Source organism: Aquarana catesbeiana, linkage group LG01 (assembly GCF_042186555.1).
Source record: "Aquarana catesbeiana isolate 2022-GZ linkage group LG01, ASM4218655v1, whole genome shotgun sequence".
NCBI lineage: Eukaryota > Metazoa > Chordata > Amphibia > Anura > Ranidae > Aquarana > Aquarana catesbeiana.
The window spans coordinates 509,346,661-509,368,755 of record NC_133324.1 but is presented as its reverse complement, the minus strand read 5'-3'; the positions used below and the strand labels follow the sequence as shown (position 1 = coordinate 509,368,755).

At 43.3% G+C, this 22,095-nt stretch overlaps 1 protein-coding gene and 1 pseudogene across 1 annotated transcript in view; both read left to right on the top strand.

Moving 5' to 3' along the window:
* Positions 1-22,095, top strand: part of LOC141103824 (guanine nucleotide-binding protein subunit alpha-11) — a 147,187-nt gene that overhangs the window by 58,472 nt on the left and 66,620 nt on the right. Inside the window, exon 2 of the mRNA XM_073593834.1 lies at positions 14,064-14,248. Coding sequence (XP_073449935.1) covers positions 14,064-14,248 — 185 coding nt within the window. The remainder of the gene's footprint in view (positions 1-14,063; positions 14,249-22,095) is intronic.
* On the top strand, positions 2,959-3,074 carry LOC141124201 (5S ribosomal RNA; annotated as a pseudogene).

Genomic DNA, 22,095 nt, shown 5'->3' with positions numbered 1-22,095 from the left:
GAGCTAGAACCTGGGATCCAGTACTTTTGGTATTAAGGCCATAAGGTTTTACTGGCAGGGTGCTATATTACAGGTCCAGGATTGTGGGTTCCCCGAGGGTCCCCGGTTCTTCAAGGTTTGTTAACAGAACCCCACGTGAAGGGTGAAGATTGGGTCTGTTGGTTTTACCACAGAAAACCCTGCGGCGGGAAAGGTAGGGAGTTTTCTAAGGAATTTTTACATTTTCTTATGTCTCCTTTTAAAGTAAATGTTGTCATGCCTAAGTGTCACCACTGGGGGGATGTATAGAGCATGTACCTTATCATGCTTTGCTCAGAGATCACGCTGTGTCAAAGAAGCAGCAGACTTTTTTCCTCCGGCTAGCAGGCAGACCTCCGTTAAGTTTGGCGGGTTTTGCTTCCTCCAGACACCCCCACCTGGGTTGAACTCTTCCCCTCTTCATGAGGCAGAGTTTAAGGGAGAACTGAAAACTATCGGAAGGAGGGGTGGCGCGATGCGAGGTGGGGGCGGGGCTTAGCGTGGCGTTGGCGCCCTCCAACGCGGGAGTGTGTTTTTAAGAAATTTAAAAAAAAACTCCATTTGTGCTGGCTGCAAAATTGTCAGAGACATAACAGCAAAGAGGAGCATGAGAGAGGTTTTGGTGACACAGGCATTTCCTATTTGACACATTTACTATTTGCATCAGGCTGAGCATTAATAGCAGCGGCAGTGGCTGACTATTGCTCAAGCAGTGGATGCGATTTCTTCTGGTAGTACCTCTGCTTTGTGCATGGGGCTAAGGTCAGAAGGGGGGTTGAAACACCCCCAAAAAAGAGCTAAAAGGCTCTCCCTCAAGCTCTGGAAAGCCTACTCGTTTCTACAAATGGCATCCTCCCCTGATCAGAGTGAGCATGTGGGCCATGAAATGTTTGCAGCTGTTTTCAACACTGCAGCCCCTGTTTATTTTACTAAAAAGATCTTTTTTCCTCAGCCATGATAGGTTTAAAAAAAAAAAGTTTAGTTAATCAAATCCCAGTATGGGTCAAAATGTGACAAGTTCTCTTCCATTGCCCAGGGCCCTCAAACTGAGGAACTAGGGGCGGGAGAAGACTAATTCCCTCAGGGGACCGTGGTGAGGCTGATGACTCCTCTTCTGAGGTGTCAAATGCGGGAGAATCAGCTGTTTCAATCTTAAGATTGATGGTGCAATTTCTTGCTGAATGGTCCACTCCAAATTTATATATCCTTAACTGAGTGGGTTCACTAAAGCCTCCTCAAGCTGTGCATGCCTTTTCCTGTCCATTAATTGTTGGAAAAGCTTTTTTGTATTCCTCCACTTTATCCTATGGTGGAGGAAATTCACCAGGCAGGGTATAACAGCAATTTACGCTGTTATATCCTCTGTGAATAAGAGTTTGACTTATAGACAATACTCAAATGCTTAGGGATCCAACGGCTAAAAAGTTGGAATTCCTATTAAAAAAAAAAACAAAAAAAACCCAAAACACTTTTTTTCTCTGGCAGATTGTCTCAGCCTGCGCTGACAGTAATTGCTTAATCGTTGAGAGACCAGTTTAAACAGGTGTTCAAGGTTATCCTGCTCAGCAGGCTCAAGATCTGGCAGCTTTATGTTTGCAATAGTTGCTTTGAGAGATTCTATCCTTCAGGCCTTACGCCCTTTGCTAAGCACCATGCAGAAGCTCCTGGCTAGTCTTCCTTTTGCGGTGAAATGGCTATTTGGGGATGTTTTGGATAATACATCCAAAGAAATTCTAGTGGAAAAAGTATCCCTTTTACCATTTAAGAAAAGGAGTAAATGTATTTTCGTTTTTAAAGCTCTTTCTTCTGTGCCAGGGGCATCAGCCTCCAGGCAGTCAAGACTGCTTCCGCCGTCAGGTTCAAAAAGTAATCCTCAGGGCTAACTCCAGAGACAAAAGAGGTCTTGGGGGAGCAAACCTACAAGATACTGAAGCCTCCTTATAAGGAGGCGCCCCCGCTCACCCAATAGGGGGAATTCTTCTGCAGTACTCAAGGATCTGGCAGGAAGAGTGTCAAGACTAATGGGGGACTTCCTCAATAGCTCCAAGGTACAAACTTCCAAGAGTTCCCGTCTCCTCGTTTTCAGATCAAACGTTCCTAAAGATCCAGAGAAAAAAGTCTTTCTCTCAAGCTTTGGACCATCTTTTGGCAAAAAGTGTTCATGGTGGCCCCCATGTAAGAGCAGAGGTTTGGATTTGATTAAATCCAAATGGACATTCTAGATCTCAAAAATCATCTAAATAAAATTCCTGAAATATAACCACTGTTTTTTCGCATGGAGTCAATCCAATCAGTTATTTCCATCCTACAAGGAGAACTTCTGGCATCAATCGACGTCAAAGGTGCATACCTCCATATTCCTATTTCCTAGCTTGCTAGTAATATCTACTTTTCAAGGTGGAAAATCTTCATTTTCGGTGTGTAGCTCTGCTTTCTGGTCTAGCTACTGCACCTTGAGTGTTTACAAAGGTTCTGGCCCCTCTTCTAGCCAGATTAAGGGCCCAAGGTATAACGATTATGGTTTGCCTGGACGATCTGTTCTTGATAGTCCACTTAGGTGGTCTATAGTCATTAGCCCGCTTAGACCAAAGTATGGTCACCATTCAACTACCTGGAATATCTAGGTCGGTTTCTCAGCCTAGGAAAAATCTTCTTTAAAACCATGAAAAGGGCTAAGATACTTGGGTCTGATCATAGATACACCCAGAAAAGGGTATTCTTGCCCCAGGCAAAGTTCAGCGCCATAAAGGAACTGATTTAGGTGGTCGAAGCGAGATGAATTCTTCTATTCAACTTTGCATGAGGTTGTTGGGAAAGATGGTGGCTTCATTCGAGGCTGTTCCTCATGCTCAGTTTCATTCAAGACTGCTGCAAAACATTATCCTATCGGCTTGGAACAAAGGGTTCAAGCTCTAGATTCCCAGTGTGTCTGACTCCAAAGCCTACGGCCACATCACCCTGAAAGCGCCCGATCTCGTCTGATCTTGGAGGCTAAGCAGGGTTGGGCCTGGTTAGCACTCGGATGGACCACCTGGAAATACCAGGTACTGTAGGCTGGGTACGCCGGAGCCTCAGTTTATGGTTAACCACTTGACAACTGGACACTTAAACCCCCTTCCTAACCAGACCAATTTTCAGCTTTCGGTGCTCTCACATTTTGAATGACAATTACTCAGTCATGCAACACTGTACCCATATGAAATTTTTGTCCTTTTTTTTCACACAAATAGAGCTTTCTTTTGGTGGTATTTAATCACCGTTGGGTTTTTTTATTTTTTGCGCTATAAAAGAAAAGACTGAAAATTCTGTAAAAAAATTAAATTTTCTTTGTTTCTGTTATAAAATTTAGCAAATTGGTAATTTTTCTTCGTAAATTTTGGCCACAATTTATACTGCTACATATCTTTGGTAAAAATAAGTACAAATCGGTGTATATTATTTGGTCTTTGTGAAAGTTATAGAGTCCAAAAGCTATGGTGCCAATATCTGAAAATTGATCACACCTGAATTACTGATGGCCCATCTATATTCTTGAGACCCTAACATGCCAGAAAAGTACAAATACCCCCCAAATGACCCCTTTTTGGAAAGAAGACATTCCAAGGTATTTAGAAAGATGCATGGTGATTTTTTTGAAGTTGTCATTTTTTCCCACAATTCTTTGCAAAATCAAGATTTTTTTTTTTTTTTTTCCACAAAAATGTCATATTAGCAGGTTATTTCTCACGCACCGCATATGCATACCACAAATTACACCCCAAAACACATTCTGCTATTACTCCCGAGTACGGCGATACCACATGTGTGAGACTTTTACACAGCGTGGCCACATTTTGAGGCCCAACATGCAGGGGAGCACCTCCAGACGTTCTGGAGCACCCAGGCCAATTCTGACATTTCTCTCCTACATGTAAAAACCATGTTTTTTTAGCAAAGACCCTAGAGAATACAATGGTGGTTGTTGCAACTTTTTATCTCGCACGGTATTTGCGCAGCAATTTTTTGAACGCTTTTTTTTGGGGAAAAAAAAACCGTTTTGTGCTTTAAAAAAAACAAAACAGTAAAGTTGGCCCAATGTTTTTGCATAATGTGAAAGATGAAGTTACACCGAGTAAATGGATACCTAACATGTCACCCTTCAAAATTGCACACGCTCGTGGAATGGCACCAAACTTCGCTACTTAAAAATCCCCATAGGCGACGCTTTAACATTTTTTACTGGTTACATGTTTTGAGTTACACAGAGGAGATCTAGGGCCAAAATGATTGCTCTCGCTCTAACGTTCGCACCGATACCTCACATGTGTGGTTTGAACACCGTTTTCATATGTGGGCGGGACTTACGTGTGCATTCGCTTCTGCATGCGAGCACACGGACAGGGGCGCTTTAAAAAAATGTTTTTTTTCTTTTTATTGTTCATTTTACTTTTTTAGTTTGACACTTTTTTTCCAAAAAAAAATTTTTTGATAACTTTTATTTCTATTACAAGAAATGTAAACATCCCTTGTTATAGGAATATGGCATGACAGGTCCTCTTTACAGTGAGATATGGGGTCAATAAGACCCCATATCTCTCACCTCTAGGCTGGGAAGCCTGAAATAAAATGATCCTGGCTTCGATCGTAGCGGTGAGTCGGTAGAAGCACCGGAGGGCGGCGGAAGGGGGGGTCCCCTCTCGCCTCCCATAAGAGCGATCAAGCAGTGGAACAGCCGCTATGATTGTTCTTATGGTGTAGAGAATCGCCGGCTGAAAAAGCTGATATCTGAATGATGCCTGTAGCTGCGGGCATCATTCAGATATCCCCGCACAAAGTCAAGGACCTCGTATGACGGCCGGCGGGCAGGAAGTGGTTAAAACAAATTTTTTTTTTTTTTTACACAAAGTTGTCCATTTTATACAATATTTGTAACACATAGCATGTACATACCAAAAATGACACCCCAAAATAGTTTCTCCTACTCCTCCTAAATACGGCGATATCACATGTGTGAGACTTCCACAGCCTGGCCACATACAGAGGCCGAGTATGGGTGAGTATGGCTGGGTATTGCAGAGTATGGCTGGGTAGTGCAGGGTATTGTGGGGTGTTGCCGAGTATTGCAGAGTATTGTGGGGTATTGCAGAGTATTGCAGGGTATTATAGTATGGAGGGATGGCTGAGCATGGATGGATGTGACTGTATTTGTCACAGAGCAGTGTTGTGGGCGCGATCACATGGTAAACGGCCGCGATTAGCGGCCGTGATCCGTGATGGGCCGGGTCCTCTGGACCTGGCGGTCACGGAAGTTCTCGGGTGCGCGCCCCAGGGGGCGCGCAAGAGCAGGATTCTGGGAGGACGTCCATGGACGCCCTCCCAGGATAAGCCGACCGCGCTGTAGCCGTCTTTCGGCTATGGCCTGGTTGGCATGTGGTTAATATCCAAAAATCTGCAAAGGGGAAAATCCTTCCTTCAGTTACCACGGAAGTGGCCCATATCAGAAATGACCTTGCCCATTATCATTCTAGAAATTCAGGCTTAGCACTTGGTTCTGAGGGCCTGAATGTTCAATTTACGGTATTGTCCTGCCAAGATTCAATCCGACTATGCCACAGCAATGGCCTATATTAATCACCAAGGGGGCACAAGAAGTTGTGCGGCCCAGAGGATATAATTCACCTTTCTATCTTGGGCATAAAACAATGTACTTTGCCTATCGGCGGTCTTCATTCTAGGAATAGAAAATTGGCAGGCGGAGTACTTGAGTCGCCAGCAGTTGTTCCAGAGAAAATAGTTCCTTCACCCCGATATCTTCCTGTCAATATGTCAAAGATCCCAGACATAGATCTGTTTACGTCCAGGTTCAACAAAGAAATCAACAACTTTGTTGTCAAAAACAAAGGTTCCGCTAGCATGTGGAATAGATGCCTTGCTATTCCCATGGAATCGGTTCTCACTGATTTATGCATTCTCTCCTATTCTGCCCGAGTCCACGACTTCTTCGCAGGATCAAGCAGGAAGGGAAGTTGGTGATTCTTGTGGCCTCCAGCGGGGCCCAGGAAATCTTGGTATGCAGGGATCGTAAAGATGACAGTAGGGGACCCATGGACCCTACCGCCACGGCCAGACCTTCTTTGCAAGGTCCGATATTCCATCCTACTTTACAAACGCTAAATTTTACGGTTTGGCTATTGAGACCCACACTCTGAAGAAACGTGGGCTGCCAGGTTCAGCGGTTTCTATCTTGGTTAATGCAAGGGAGCCGGCCTCCATAATTTATTTATTATGGAGTCTGGGAAGCATATATCTCCTGGTGTGAAACCAGGGGTTTGCACCCCAGGAAATAGGTCAAAGGTAGAATCCTCGACTTTCTGCAGATGGTGGTGAAAAATAAAGCTGGCCTTGAGTGCTGTCTAAGGACAGGTCTCGGCCTTTTCAGACCTTATTTCAACGACCACTTGCTTCACTTTCTTTGGTTCGTAACTTTATTCAGGTTGTAACACGACTTATTCCCCGCTTAGTTCACCCCTGAACCCTTGGGACTTGAATTTAGTTTTTGGCGGCATTACAAAACAGCCTTTTTTTGGACCGATGCGACATATTCTCTTGGTCCTTTTTTTGATAAGGAAACTTTTTTTTTTTTTTTTTCTGGTAACCATATCTGCTGCAAGAAAGGTATCAGAATTGGCTGCTTTTTCTTGTAAAGAGCCATTTTATTATTGTTCACAAGGATAAGGTAGTATGGTGTCCTCATCCTAACTTTTTACTGAAGGTAGTATCAGGTTTTTTATCTAAACCAGGATATTGTTCTATCTTAATTCTTTTCAGAACCCTGTTCTATGGAAGAAAAATCACTACATTCTCTTGATTTGGTGAAAGCAGTCTACTTAAAGACTACTCAGATTCGGAAAACGGATGTTTTGTTCGTATTGCCTGAAGGTCCTAAAAGAGGACAGGCAGCATGGAAATCTACTATTCTAAATGGATTCGACAAGTAATCGTTCTAGCTTATGGTTTAAAGAGGTAGTTTCTACCCTCTCAAATCAAAACGCACTCCTCTCTAGGGCTGTTAGTGGTTCGTGGGCAGTGCATCACCAAGCCTCCATGTCTAAAAAAAATGCAAGGCCGCAACTTTGTCTTCAATCCATACATTTACCAGCTTCTATCAGGTGGATGTAAAAAGACATGAGGATGTCGCCTTTGGGCGCAGTGAACTGCAGGCAGTGGTATAAGTCCTCTGATCTCATGGTGCCCTACTTTTATTGTGCCTCCCTCCCCTCAGTTGGCATTGCTCTGGGACATCCCACATAGTAATTACTATGGCTCTGTGTCCCGTGATGTATGATTAAAAAAAAAATAGGATTTTTTATAACCGCTTACCTGTAAAATCCTTTTCTTTTGAAGTACATTAACGAGACTCAGAGGTCCCGTCCCCTCTTTCTAGTATATGCGTGTATTGCTTTGCTACAAAACTGAGATTTTCCTGGTATGGGAGGGATTATATAGGGAGGCAACTTCCTGTTTAGGGTGTGCCAGTGTCCAGCACCTGAAGGTGGACTATAACCCACATAGTAATTACTATGGCTCTGTGTCCCGTGATGTACTTCAAAAGAAAAGTATTTTACAGGTAAGCTGTTATAAAACCCTATTTTCTAGCGTTAGACTGATTTGTGAAAAAGTGACCATGGTGGTTCCCGTGGAAAAGCAGGGGTCAGGGTTTTATTCAAACCTTTTCACGGTACCAAAACCAAATGGGGATGTCAGACCCATTCTAGATCTCAAAGAACTAAACCGGTTCGTGAAGATTCGCTCTTTTCGCATGGAATCAATCCGATCAGTAGTCGACACCCTACAAGGGGGAGAGCTTCTGGCATCAGTCGACATCAAGGATGCATACCTGCATGTACTTATTTTACCTGTTCACCAGAAGTATCTGCGTTTCAGAGTAGAAGGACTTCATTTTCAGTTTGTAGCCTTGCCTTTCGGTCTAGCTACTGCACCTCGGGTGTTTACAAAACTTTTGGCCCTTCCTCTGGCCAGATTAAGGACTGAAGGTATAACAATAGCATACCTGGATGACTTGCTCTTAATAGACCGGTCGGTAGTCCGCTTGGACCAAAGCGTGGTCACCACAGTCTACTACCTGGAATAACTAGGTTGGGTCATCAACCTAGCGAAATCTTATTTAAAGCCAGTAAGAAGATTAGAGTACTTGGGTTTGGTCATAGATATAGCCCAGAAGAAGGTGTTTTTACCCCAGGCAAAGATCAGTGCCATAAAGGAGCTGGTCCAAGGGGTCAGGGCAAAGAAGTGTCCTTCCATTCGCCTTTGTACGAGGTTGTTGGGGAAGATGGTAGTGGCTTCATTCAAAGCAGTTCCCTATGCTCAGTTTAATTCGAGACTGCTGCAAAACAGTATCCTATCGGCCTGGAACAAGAAGATTCAGGCACTAGATTTTCCAATGTGTTTGTCGCCAAAAGTGAGCCAGAGCCTCCGTTGGTGGAGGGTATCCAAGAATCTGCAGAAGGGGAAATCCTTCTTACCGGTTACCTGGAAGGTGGTAACGGATGCCAGCCTTTCAGGTTGAGGAGCAATCCTGGAAGAGGCGTCTGTCCAAGGGAAATGGTCCAGAACCGAAAGGACCTTGCCCATCAACATTCTAGAAATTCAAGCAGCGTGTCTAGCCCTAAGGGCCTGGACATTCAGGTTGCAGAATTCTCCTGTCAGGATTCAATCTGACAGTGCCACAGCAGTGGCTTATATCAATCACCAAGGGGGCACCAGAAGTCAGGCAGCCCAGGGAGGGGTAAACCATATTCTAACCTGGGCAGAAAAACATGTGCCGTGCATTTCGGCAATCTTCATTCCAGGGGTAGAAAACTGGCAGGCAGACTACTTAAGTCGCCAGTAGTTGTTCCCAGGGGAATGGTCCCTTCACCCCGACATCTTCCTGGCTATATGGCAAAGATGGGGGATCCCGGATGTAGATCTGTTTGCATCCAGGTTCAACAACAAAGTTGACAACTTTGTGTCAAGAACAAGGGATCCCCTCGCATGTGGAACAGATGCGTTGGTGACCCTGTGGGATCAGTTCTCACTGATTTATGAATTCCCTCCTATTCTGCTGCTACCTCGACTTCTTTGCAGGATCAAGCAGGAAAGGAAGTCGGTAGTTCTTGTGGCCCAGAAGATCTTGGTATGCAGAAATAGTAAAGATGGCCCCTACCACCACGTCCAGACCTGCTATCGCAGGGACCAGTGTTCCATCCTACTTTACAAACGCTAAATTTAACGGTTCGGCTATTGAAACCCACCTTCTAAGGAATCGTGGGCTTTCAGGCTCAGTGATACCTACCTTGATTAATGCAAGGAAGCCAGCTTCCAGAGTCTTTTAATTTTAGAGTCTGGAAGGCGTATGTTTCTTGGTATGAATCCAGGGGTTGGCATCCTAGAAAGTATGTCATAGGTAGAATTCTTGCCTTTCTGCAAATGGGGCTAGAGATGAAACAGGCCTTGAGTACTATCAAGGGCCAGGCCTCGGTCTTTATCAGTATTGTTTCAGCATCTGCTTGCTTCGCATTCTTTGATCAGAAGCTTTATACAGGCGGTAACGTGCGGCTTAATCCACCGGTTAGGGCACCCCTGAACCCTCGGGACTTGAATTTAGTTCTGTTGGCATTACAGAAACAGCCTTTTGAGCCGATGCAACATATTCCTTTGGTCCTTTTGACATAGAAGCTAGTTTTTCTGGTAGCCATTTCTTCTGCAAGAAGGGTATCGGAGTTGGCGGCTCTTTCTTGTAAAGAGCCATATTTAATCGTTCACAAGGATGGAGTAGTATTGCGTCCTCATCCTAGCTTTCTGCCAAAGGTGGTTTCAGGTTTTCACCTAAACCAGGATATTTATTTATTTCAGGTACTTGTATATCGCCGTCAATTTACGCAGCGCTTTACATATACATTGTACAGTCACATCAGTCCCTACCCTCAAGGAGCTTGCACTCTAAGGTCCCTAACTCACATTCATACATACTAGGCAGAATGTAGACAGGATGCAATTAACTTACCAGCATGTCTTTGGAGTGTGGGAGGAAACCGGAGTACCCGGAGGAAACCCACGCAGGCACAGGGAGAACCTGCAAACTCCAGGCAGGTAGTGTTTTGGTTGGTATTCGAACCAGCAACCCTTCTTCTAGGTGAAAGTGCTATCCACTACACAACTGTGCCGCCCATGTAGTTTTAAATAAATTTTTTCCAGAACCCTGTTCTAAGGCAGAAAAGTCACTGCACTCTTTGGATGTAGTGAGAGCAGTCAAGATCTATTTGAAGGCGACTGCTCAGATTCGGAAAACAGATGTTTTGTTCGTGTTTCCTGAAGGTCCTAGGAAAGGACAGGCAGCATCGAAATCCACTATTGCCAAATGGATTTGACAAGTAATTATTCAAGCTTATGGCCTTGAAGAGGAAGGTTCCACCTTTTCAGGTCAAAGCACACTCCACCAGGCCTGTTAGTGCTTCGTGGGCAGTGCATCACCAAGCCTCCATGGCTCAAATCTGCAAGGCCGCAACCTGGTCTTCAGTCCATACATTCACTAGATTCTATCAGGTGGATGTAAGAAGGCGTGAGGATATCGCCTTTGGGCGCAGTGTGCTGCAGGCAGCAGTATAGGTCCTCAGGTCTGATTGCACCCTACTTTTGTTTGTGTCCCCTCCCCTCAGGTGGCATTGCTCTGGGACATCCCATACAGTTATTACTGTGGCTCTGTGTCCTGTGATGTACGATAAAGAAAATAGGATTTTTATAACGGCTTACCTGTAAAATCCTTTTCTTGGAGTACATCACGGGACACAGAGGTGCCTGCTCTTTCTGGTTACACATGTATTGCTTTGCTACAAAACTGAGGTACTCCCGGTAAGGGGAGGGGTTATATGGGTAATTGAACCTCCTGTTTAGGGTGTGCCAGTGTCCATCACCTGAAGGTGCCATATAACCCATACAGTTATTACTGTAGCTTTGTGTCCCGCGATGTACTCTAAGAAAAGGATTTTACAGGTAAGCTGTTAAAAAAATCCTATTTTTTTTTTTATCGCAAATAGAGCTTTCTTTTGGTGGTATTTATTCACCACTGGGGTTATTTATTTTTTGCTAAAAAGACCAAAAATGTGAAGAGACTTTTTTTTATTTTTATTTTGTAAAGTAATTTTTCTCCTTCACTAATGTGCTGCACTGATGAGGTGGCACTGATAGGTGACACTAGTGTCACTGGATGGGCACTGATTGGTGTCACTGACGGGCACTGAGGTGGTTCATGGGGCCAGAGAAAATTGCCTGGAAAGCATTCATGGATGTTGTTGGATTTTCTAGGCAACTCGGACGGCAACTAGGCGCCGTCCGAATTGGTGCAATGCCACCCCGATTCCGAAAAGTAGTTCCTGCACTACTTTTGGCGACTTTTGGGGGTGATTTGAATAGACATCTGTGCATGAACCCGCACAGATGTCTGTCAAATCGCCCCGAAGTCGGACTGAAATGCCAGTTTGAAATCTGAACTTGCACGATTTCAAACCGTGAATCTAGGCTCAGTTTTTTTTCCCCCTCTGATTTCACCTGGTTATCTGGCCAGTAGCACACCTCCTGTATTAGTGTGTTCACTCCTGGATGAAGGAGCACTGCGACACCTTTGGACAGCAGCATTGTTAATCTGAGAGGAGGGAAATGTTAGCTGTATTTGCAGATTTATGTACACAAACAAATTGAAGCCAAACTCCAGCTAACTTTTTAAGCAGTTACAGCAACAATTGTTTTATTTTTCCTCATGCGATAAAGGTTTTACTTAAATAAAAGCTGATAGTTTGTAAGCACCCCTGTCAGCGATGCTTTGTCTCAACCCTCTAACTACATCTGCAGGACAGCTTATTCTATTCAAAGACAGACTTGCTGGTCCAGGTGAAAATAAAAGGGCCTAAAAAAAATAAAATAAATGCAGCCATCACATCTAGGAATAAGCACACTACAATATAATGTTGCTTTTATGTTTAATACCTCTTTGATGTTGTAAAGTAATTGATACATAGCTTATAAAACCTGTATTTGTATAATATTTTTTGTTTGTTTGCAACTGAGTGCCTTAAATGTTTTTAGCCAATTTATCACAGATTAAAATATATCTGCAATAAATATTGTAGAAGCTGGTGAATTTAATATGCACGTTATCAAGGTGGTTTAAAAACCTATTGTAATCGGATGGATGTGGCTTGCATTAGATCTTATGCGACCCTTGAAAAGTTAGCCTGTTTAATTTCACCCTCTGTAGGCCGTGCCTGCTTCTAGCAAGCTGTGATCTCCAGTGATTGCATGAGTAGTGCATTGATGCGAAGAAGTCCTCACTTAGGCTCGATTCACATCTATGCATGTTACTCTGCAGCATTTCTGCAGTGCTTTTTGCGCTGCTTGCCGTGGTTTTGGACACGCGTTTTTGCCGGGTTTTTTTTTTTTTTTTTTTTACACTGTATATAGCTGGTTGCTAAGGAGGGGGACGGGAAGCCGGCCTCCGCGTCCTTAACAACCGATGAGTCATCAGCTGTCAGCGGGCTTCCCTGCTGAATGTAAAAAAAAGTTTTAAAATAACAGCATGGGCCCCCCCCCCCCTTAGGTCTAGTATGGATTCAGAGGGACCCCCTCCCCCCACGCCCAAAAAAAAGGCGTGGGGTTCCCCCCAAAATCCATACCAGACCCTTATCTGAGCATGCAGAGCCTGGAAGGTCAGAAAAGGGAGGGGACGAGTGGGCACCCCAAAGCACCTTGCCCCCCGTGTCAGAGGGTGACAAGGGTCTCTTCCCAACAACCCTTGCCCGGTGGTTGTTGGGGTCCACGGGCGGGGGGCTTATTGGAATCTGGGGGTCCCCAGATCCCCGCCCCCCCTCCATTCACCAAAAAAGTAATGTGAAGAAATACAGTAGATAGTTTGACAAGTCTTTTATTAAATATCTTCTTCTTCCCTGATTCTTCCTCCGGTCTCCCTCCATCTTCTGCCGCATCTTCCTCCTCCGGGCTTCTTCTACCGCTCTTGTTCTTTCTCTTGTCTTCTTTGTCCAGTGTTCTTCCTCTGCCGCCGCCGACCCTCTTCCGATGCTGAGTCCTGCTCCTGCCGATGACCCTCCTCTGATGCTGCATCCCGCTGATCTGTCCGCGCCGATGTCAAGCATGTCTTAGATAACGATGGGGGCGCGGCCATCGGCTAACGTCACAGGGGGGCGGTCCTCTGAAAGACGTTATTCGATAGCCACGCCCTCATCGTTATCTAAGACATGCTTGACATTGGCGCGGACAGATCAGCGGGACGCAGCATCGGAGGATGTTCGTCGGCAGGAGTGGGACTCTATATCGGAGGAGGGTTGGCAGCGGTCCCTCCCACGGAACCAATGTTTCCTCCGAGAACATGGTGATCATTGCTAGCAGATATACCAGCTGCTAGCAATAATCGCATGTAAAATCTGACAGTCTGGTTTAACCCAAGTTGATTGATCGATCAACTTGGGTACATTTAGCCTGACAATACAGGCTATGGCCTAGGTTTACCACAAACAAACTAAAATCTTCCTCCCCAGGCACCCCCCCCCCCCAACCCCCCTTTCCTGCTGCCATAATCTCCTGGTAAAGCGTGGGAATAATGGAACTAAGGGGCTGTAACAGGTACTCATCAAGTATGCCTGCCCTTTCTACCCAGCTGCTCCGTTCATAGAAACTGTTAATACATTTTCTATGAATAAAACGGAATCTGTGAATGGATTACACAGAAGATTAATATAATTGTGTTTCTTTCATTGAAGGGCTAAGAGCTTTTTTCCCCCTTCCCTACAACAGGTGCCATATTAGGTTTACTGAGTTCATAATTAAACAGGAGAATAATATTTAAACCGTATATAGTGCATGGTTCTCTCGGGTCTAAGTATTCTTTTATTTTTGTTATGGATGTCCTCTGGAAGCAGTTGTATCTTCTTTTCAGTCTATTATATGCTTAAATATGAGAAAATTCTGATTTTTTTTTTTTTTTTTTTCTGCTCTAGGTACAGGAGAAAGTGGGAAGAGCACATTTATTAAACAGATGAGAATAATCCATGGTACCGGCTATTCAGAAGAAGACAAAAAGGGCTTTACCAAGCTTGTTTTTCAGAATATCTTTACTGCAATGCAATCTATGATCCGTGCCATGGAAACATTAAAAATTCTTTACAAATATGAGCAGAACAAGGTAAGATATATTTTATGTGTATACATATTTTTGGATAGGGTGGACAAATTGAAGTTGTAAAGCCTTAAGGTTTTTTTTACCCTAATGTATTCTGTTCATTAATGTGGAACTTTAGTCAGAAAATAAGGTCCTGCTATAGATCACTTCAGGCTGGCCCCCTTTGCCAAGTATAGCTATGTAAAACTTTAAAAAAAGTGCGTGTACTGTTTAAAATCCAATAATACTGTGCTCTGCACATGCTCAGTTGCTCTCTATAGGCATTGCTGAGTTTGTAAAGACCGATCTGCTGACAGCCTTAAAACAGAATTAAACTCTCCTATCCTTTACAGCCAAGGAAGCTGCTTCTGTTTGATCTGTAGCGGCCATGATGCTGCACATTCGATCAGTTATTACACCAGCCATTTAATGGTTTGAGAGTTTGGTTGAGGGCACAAGCTAATGTAACACTTAGCAATCCCAGCATTTCAGGAATATAACTTTTTTTTTTTTTTTTTCCAAACCTTTACATCGATGGGTTTAGTTGCACTTTATGATTTACTGCTGCTCAGGGGCTTTGGGCTTCAGCAAAATGGTAGCCTCCAGCAAGAAGAAACAGGAGTAATACTGCAGGCAGTTTACAGCTCAGCTCACACTAATTTTGATAGCATAATTAACATGGAATGTATGTTCCTTACTAAAGAACATTTTTTTTATCAAGTTATTAAGGGTAAAGTTCTGCTTATACTTACCCGAGTCCATTCCTAATCCAGTGCTGTGCATGAGAGCAGCAGACCTCTTCGCTCTGTCCCTCCCCACTGGGCAGATTGATATGGCTGCTGCTGCTGTCAATCAAATTCTGTGATGGGGGCGGTGCGGGGCTGAGCCGCGCTGTCTACCGACGCGGGCAAGGCAGGTTGGGAGCAAGCCTGCACAAGTGCCCCCTTTTCATTTTAAACTGTAGTGATGTGTTCAGAATTTAAATATCTTGCTTGTTACGTAAAAATCTTAACAAATTATGGTCTGTTTTTTGTATTTTGTTTTAAGTTTTTTCCTCATAACTGGGTTTCTTGATGACAGTGAAACATGCCTTTGCAATGTTTGCCACCTCAACTTCTAGTCTTTTTTTTTTTTTTTTTTTTTTTGGGGATATGATCACAACACTAAAAAACAATTGAGAGCCTGCACCAGGTCTTGAATAGCCGAATCACTAGGTATTTTATGAGAGCTGAAGATTTAAAACTGTAGAAAATCCTATTTAGCATTGTAAAGTTTTAATAAGATTGGATTTATTTTGAATGTTGTGTGCAAAGGAGTCTAAATAGTGGATGTTGCTCACAACCCATCTACAGTGCATTTGGAAAGTACACAGCGCTTCACTTTTTCCACATTTCGTTATGTTACAGCCCTATTCCAAAATGGATTAAATTTCATTATTTTCCTCAAAATTGCACAAACAATACCCCATAATGACAATGTGAAAGACGTTTGTTTGAACTCTGCAAATTTATTAAAACTAAATAAATGAAAAAAAATCACATGTACGGTATCTCACAAAAAGAGGACACCCCTCACATTTTTGTAAATATTTTCATCTATCTTTTCATGTGACAACACTGAAGAAATGACACTTTGCTACAATGTAAAGCAGTGAGTGTACAGCTTGTATAACAGTGTAAATTTGCTGTTCCCTCAAAACTTAACACACAGCCAATAATGTCTAAACCGCTGGCAACAAAAGTGAGTAAATCCCTAAGTAAAAATGTCCAAATTGGACCCAATTAGCCATTTTCCCTCCCCGGTGTCATGTGACTCGTTTGTAACACTAAGTCTCAGGTGTGAATGGGGAGCAAGTGTTTTTAAATTTGGTGTTATCGCTCTCTCTCATACTGGTCACTGGAAGTTCAACATGGCACCTCATGGCAAAACTCTCAGGATCTGAAAAAAAGAACTGTTGCTCTACATAAAAGATGGCCTAGGCTCTTAGAAGATTGCCAAGACCCTGAAACTGAGCTGCAGCACGGTGGCCAAGACCACACAGCGGTTTAACGGGACAGGTCCCACTCAGAACAGGCCTCGCCATGATCGAACAAAGCGGTTGAGTGCACGTGCTCAGCGTCATAACCAGAGGTTGTCTGTGGGAAATAGACGTACGAGTGCTGCCAGCATTGCTGCAGAGGTTGAAGGGGTGAGGGGTTGAGCATCTGTGAGGCATCCTCAAACGGAAGGTGGAAGAGCGCTGGTCTCTAACATCCACCACCTCCGTGATATTGTCATGGCAACCAGTGGCAACCTGTGAAGCTCTGGTGAACTCCATGCCCAAGAGGGTTAAGGCAGCGCTGGAAAATAATGGTGGCCACACACAATATTTACACTTTGGGCCCAATTTGGACATTTTCCATTAGAGGTGTACTCACTTTTGTTGCCAGCAGTTTAGACATTAATGGCTGTGTGTTATTTTGAAGGGACAGCAAATATACACAGTTTTATATAAGCTGTACGCTCACTACTTTACATTGTTACAAAAGTGTAATTTCTTCAGTGTCACATGAAAAGATCTAATAAAATATTTACAAAAATGTGAGGGGTGTACTCACTTTTGTGAGATACTGTACGAAAGTATTTACAGATGACATTACCCTCAAAATTATGCTCAGCTGCATCCTGTTTCCACTGATCATCCTTGAGATGCTTCTACAACTTGATTGAAGTTCATCTGTTGTAAATTCAGTTGATTGGACATGATTTGGAAAGGTATACACCTGTCTATATAAGGTGCCACAGTTAACAGTGCATGTCAAAGCACAAACCAAGCCATGAATTCCAAGGAATTGTCTGTAGACATCCGCAACAGTATTGTATTGCGGCACAGATCTGGGGAAGGGTAGAGAAACATTTCTGCAGCATTGAAGGTCTCAATGAGCACAGTGGCCTCCATCTTTAAATGAAAGAAGTTTGGAACCTCCAATACTCTTCCTGGAGCGGGCCGTTAGGCCAAACTGTGCAAACGGGGGAGAAGGGCCTTAAAGAGGAAGTAAACTTCCTCTGCTGTTCTTTACCTATAGGTAAGACTTATTATAGGCTTTACCTATAGGTAGTGAAAATATCTCCTAAACCTTTAGGAGAGATTTTCATTGCATGCAGCCAGTGACATCACTGGCGCATGCGCTCTGAAGGAACAACCACGGGTGCTGTGGTTTTATTTTTTTTTTTATTTTTTTCTTTAATCAGGGAGGTGACTTAAGAACCCGATGATCACTCTGACAGAGCTCCATAGTTTCTTTGTGGAGAGAGGAGAACCTTCTATAAGAACAATCATATCTGCAGCACTCCACCAATCTGTCCTGTATGGTAGAGTGGCCAGACAGGAGCCACTCCTCAGTAAAAGGCACATCAGTCACCTGGAGTTTGCCAAAAGGCACCTGAAGGACTCTGACCATGAGAAACAAAAATCTCTAGTCTGATGAAACAAATATTGAACTCTTTGGCCATGTCTGGAGGAAATCCAGGCACCGCTCATCACCTGGCCAATACCATCCCTACAGTGAAGCATGGTGGTGGCAGCATCATGCTGTGGGGATGTTTTTCAGCGGTAGGAACTGGGAGGCTAGTCGGGATCGAGGGAAAGATGAATGCAGCAATGTACAGACATCCTTGTTGAAAACCTGCTCCAGAGTGCTCTGGACCTCAGACTGGGGCAAAGGTTCATCTTCCAACAGGACAACGACTCTAAGCACACAGCCAAGATAACATAGGAGTGGCTACGGGACAACTCTGTGATTGTCCCTGAGTGGCCGAGCCAGAGCCCAGACTTGAACCCGATTTGAACATCTCTGGAGAAATCTGAAAATGATTGCTCCCCATCCAACCTAATAGAGCTTGAGAGATCCTGCAAAGAAAAATGGGAGAAACTGCCCAAAAATAGGTGTGCTAGTCTTTGTAGCGTCATACTCAAAAAGACGTGCGGCTGTAATTTGTGCCAAAAGTGCTTCAACAAAGAATTGAGCAAAGGCTGTGAAAACTTATGTACATGTGATTTTTTTTTTTTTTTTTTTCTAATAAATTAAATTTGCAGAGATTTCAAACAAACTTCTTTCAGTGTCATTGTTGGGTATTGTTTGTAAAAATTTTAAGGAAAATTATGAATTTAAGCCATTTTGGAATAAGGCTGTAACAGAACCTAAAATTTGGAAAAAGTGAAGTGCTGTGAATACTTTCCAAATGCACTGAAATTGGAGTAAGTATTGTGAAGTAGTGCACTTTGGAATACTGTGTCATGTACTTGCTACCTGTTGTGTACAGCACACAGAATGGAAGGTTAGGATAATGTAACATGCAACACAGCTAGAATGGGCATGCTTCTTGTCAATATCATAGAATATATGGTGTCTTCTTTGCAAAAATACTCCAAATCTGTCAGATTGCGAGGGCATCTCCTGTGCACAGCCCTCTTCATAGTTACATAGTAAGGTTGAATAAAGACACCAGTTCATCCTGAGTAAGTGTGGGTACGTGTCCACAATTGTCCCTATCCCTGTACATTTTGACTCATTAAGATGCTCATCTATTATATTATTATTTTTATTTAAGGTACCCATATAGCCCTGTCAATTTATGCAGCGCTCCACACATACATTGCTCACTCACATCGGCCCCTTCCCTCAGGGAGACCACAATCCAAGGTCCCCAGCTCACATTCATATACTAGGGCCAATTTTGGACAGAAGCCAATTAACCTATCAGCCTGTCTTTGGAGTGTGGGAGGAAACCCGAGTACCTGGAGGAAACCCACGCAGGCACAGGGAGAACATGCAAACTCCAGGCAGGTAGTGTCATGGTTGGGATTCGAACCAGTGACCCTTTTTACTGCTAAAAAGAGTGCTACCCACTATGCCAACCAAAGAGAATGTAGGTCCCCCCCCCCCCACAAATGTTCTTAAGATCACCCCACAGATTTTCAATTGGATTCAGGTCTGGGCTCTAGCTGGGCCATTCCAAAACTTTTAATCCTCTTCTGGTGAAGCCATTCCTTTTTTAGATTTGGAAGTATGCTTTGGGTCGTTGTCATGCTGAAAGATGAAATTCCTTTTTAAGTTCAGGTTTCTAGCAGAAGCCTGAAGGTTTTGTGCCAATGTTGACTGGTATTTGGAACTGTTCATAATTCCCTCTATCTTGACTTAAGGCCCCTGTTCCAGCTGAAGAAAAACAGCCCCAAAGCATGATGCTGCCACCACCTAATGCTTCACGGTGAGCATGGTGTTTCTTTTGGTGATGTGCAGTGTTTGTTTTTGCACCAAACATATCTTTTGGAATTACAGGCCAAAAATTTCAACCTTGGTTTCATCAGACCACGTTTTCCCACAGGCTTTTGGGAGACTTAAGATGTGTTGCAAAATTTAGCTGGGCTTGGATGTTTTTCTTGGTAAGATGTGGCTTATATTTTTTACTGTTTCTAGTGTCTATGTGGAATTGAACATTAAACTTTTAAATAATTTTGATTACTACCGGCTGTTTCTCATTGATGAATTATTTGGGAATCCTTTCCCCTTTTTTCTATAAGATAAGGCTTCCACTGTACTCCCATAGCCCAGACATATGAAGAATACGGGAGATTGTTGTCACATGTACCACACAACCATTACTTGCCAGATATTCCTGCAGCTACTTTAATGTTGCTGTAGGCCTCTTGGCAGCCTCCCTGACCAATTTTTATCAATTTTGGAGGGACATCCAGTTCTTCGTAATGTAACTGTTGTGCCATATTTTCTCCACATGATTGTCTTCACTGTGTTCCATGGTATATCTAATGCCTTGGAAATTTTGTACCCTTCTCATGGCTGATGCCTTTTAACAATGAGATCCCTTTGATGCTTTGGAAGCTCTCTGCGGACCATGGCTTTTGTTGTAGGATTCGACTAAGAAAATATCAGGAAAGACCTACTAGAACAGCTGAACTTTATTTGGGGTTTATCCGAGGCACTTTTCAGGTGTGTACTGACTCCTATTTAACTTGAGTTTAAATGCGATAGCTTAATACTGAACACGGCTACATCCCCAGTTATAAGAGGGTGTGCACACTTGTGCAACCACATTATAATAATTTTTTTATTTTTACTCCCCCCTCCTCAAAAGATTTGTTTGTTTTTCAACTGTGTTGTACAGTTTATAGGTCACAATAAACACTTAAGGACCGAGCCTCTTTCTGAGATTTGGTGTTTACAAGTTAAAAACAGTTTTTTTTTTTTTTTTTGCTAGAAAATTACTTAGAACCCCCAAACATTATATATATATTTTTTTTCTAACACCCTAGAGCACAGGTGTCAAACACAAGGTCCGCGGGCCGAATCCGGCCCGCCAGGCCTTGCTGAGTGGCCTCCGGCTGAACCTGTTCGTTTCTCTCACTGCCAAGTCTCCCGGGAGTAAACATCCTCCCCCTCAGTCCAGCGAGCGGCGCCGGCTTGTGACAGTGCATGCGATGCCTGTCGGTCTCCAAGGAGACAAGAATAAACAACTCCCGCTTTCTCCTCCTTAGTCCTTTCAGCGGCGCCAGCTTTTTTGGTGAGCTGAGCGCATGTGCGGTCGGCCCCGCAATCCAGCTGAGGGCAGGCTTTTTGAGGACTTGTTGAAGAGATGCTGTGCTGACGTTTTTTTTTTTTCCCATCATTAATTTTAATTGGTTTTACAAAGAGTACAACAAATTTGAACTCAAAATACAGCACTGGTCCCAAATATCCATCTGTGATAATTCTTGAATACAGGTAAGGAATCTATTACATTTACTATCAGTGAGGGCACCACAGTCATCATCACTTAGTTACACTTAGGAAGGACTTGCATTTGTCCATCCAAATTGCCCAAGACTTAATGAAGGTAGCATATTTCAATGTGTTTATATCTAGCGTTCAAAAGCAAAATTGCGATTCACTTTGTGCTGACAATTTTGAAGTGATGGTGAAATAAGACCTATAGGGAAAGGAACCCAGGAGGAGGGGTGGAAATGAGATATTGCACACTGTGCATAGCATACTCCTGAACCCGGCACTCTGTACGTAGCGCGCTCCTGAACCCGGCACTCTGTATGTAGCGCGCCTCTAGAGTGGATACATAGTCCTACAGATACAACCGGTCCTTTGAGGGCAACCAAACTGCTAATGCGGCCCCTGATGAATTTGAGTTCGACACCCCTGCCCTAGAGAATAAAATGGTGGTCATTGCAATACTTTGTCACACTGTATTTGCGCAGCGGTCTTACAAGCACACTTTTTTTGGAAAAAATACACTTTTTTTGAATTAAAAAATAAGACAACAGTAAAGTTAGCACGCTCGTGGAATGGCAACAAACTTTTACTCTTAATCTCCATAGGCGACTTTAAAAAACAAATTCTACAGGCTGCATGTTTTGGGTTGCAGAGGAAGTCTAGGGCTAGAATTTTTGCTCTCGCTCTTCAGATCGTGCCGATACATCACGTGTGATTTGAACACCGTTTTCATATGCGGGTGCTGCTCACGTATGCGTTCGCTTCTGCACGTGAGCTCGGCGGGGCGGGCACGTTTTTTAAATTTTTTTTTTTTTTCTCTTATTTATGTTACCTTTTTTATTTTTACACTGTTATATTAAAAAAAATGTCACTTTTATTCCTATTACAAGGAATGTAACCATCCCTTGTAAAAGAAAAAAAAAGCTTGAAAGGACCTCTTAACTATAAGATCTGGGGTCAAAAAGACCTCAGATCTCCTATTTTACACTAAGATGCAAAAAAAAAAAAATTAAATGTCCATTTAAAAAAAATAAAAATGTTGCGATTTGACACCGCTTCCGCCCTGCAATGGTGTAGAGACGGGTGTGGGCCATCTTCCCCCTCACTCGTCTC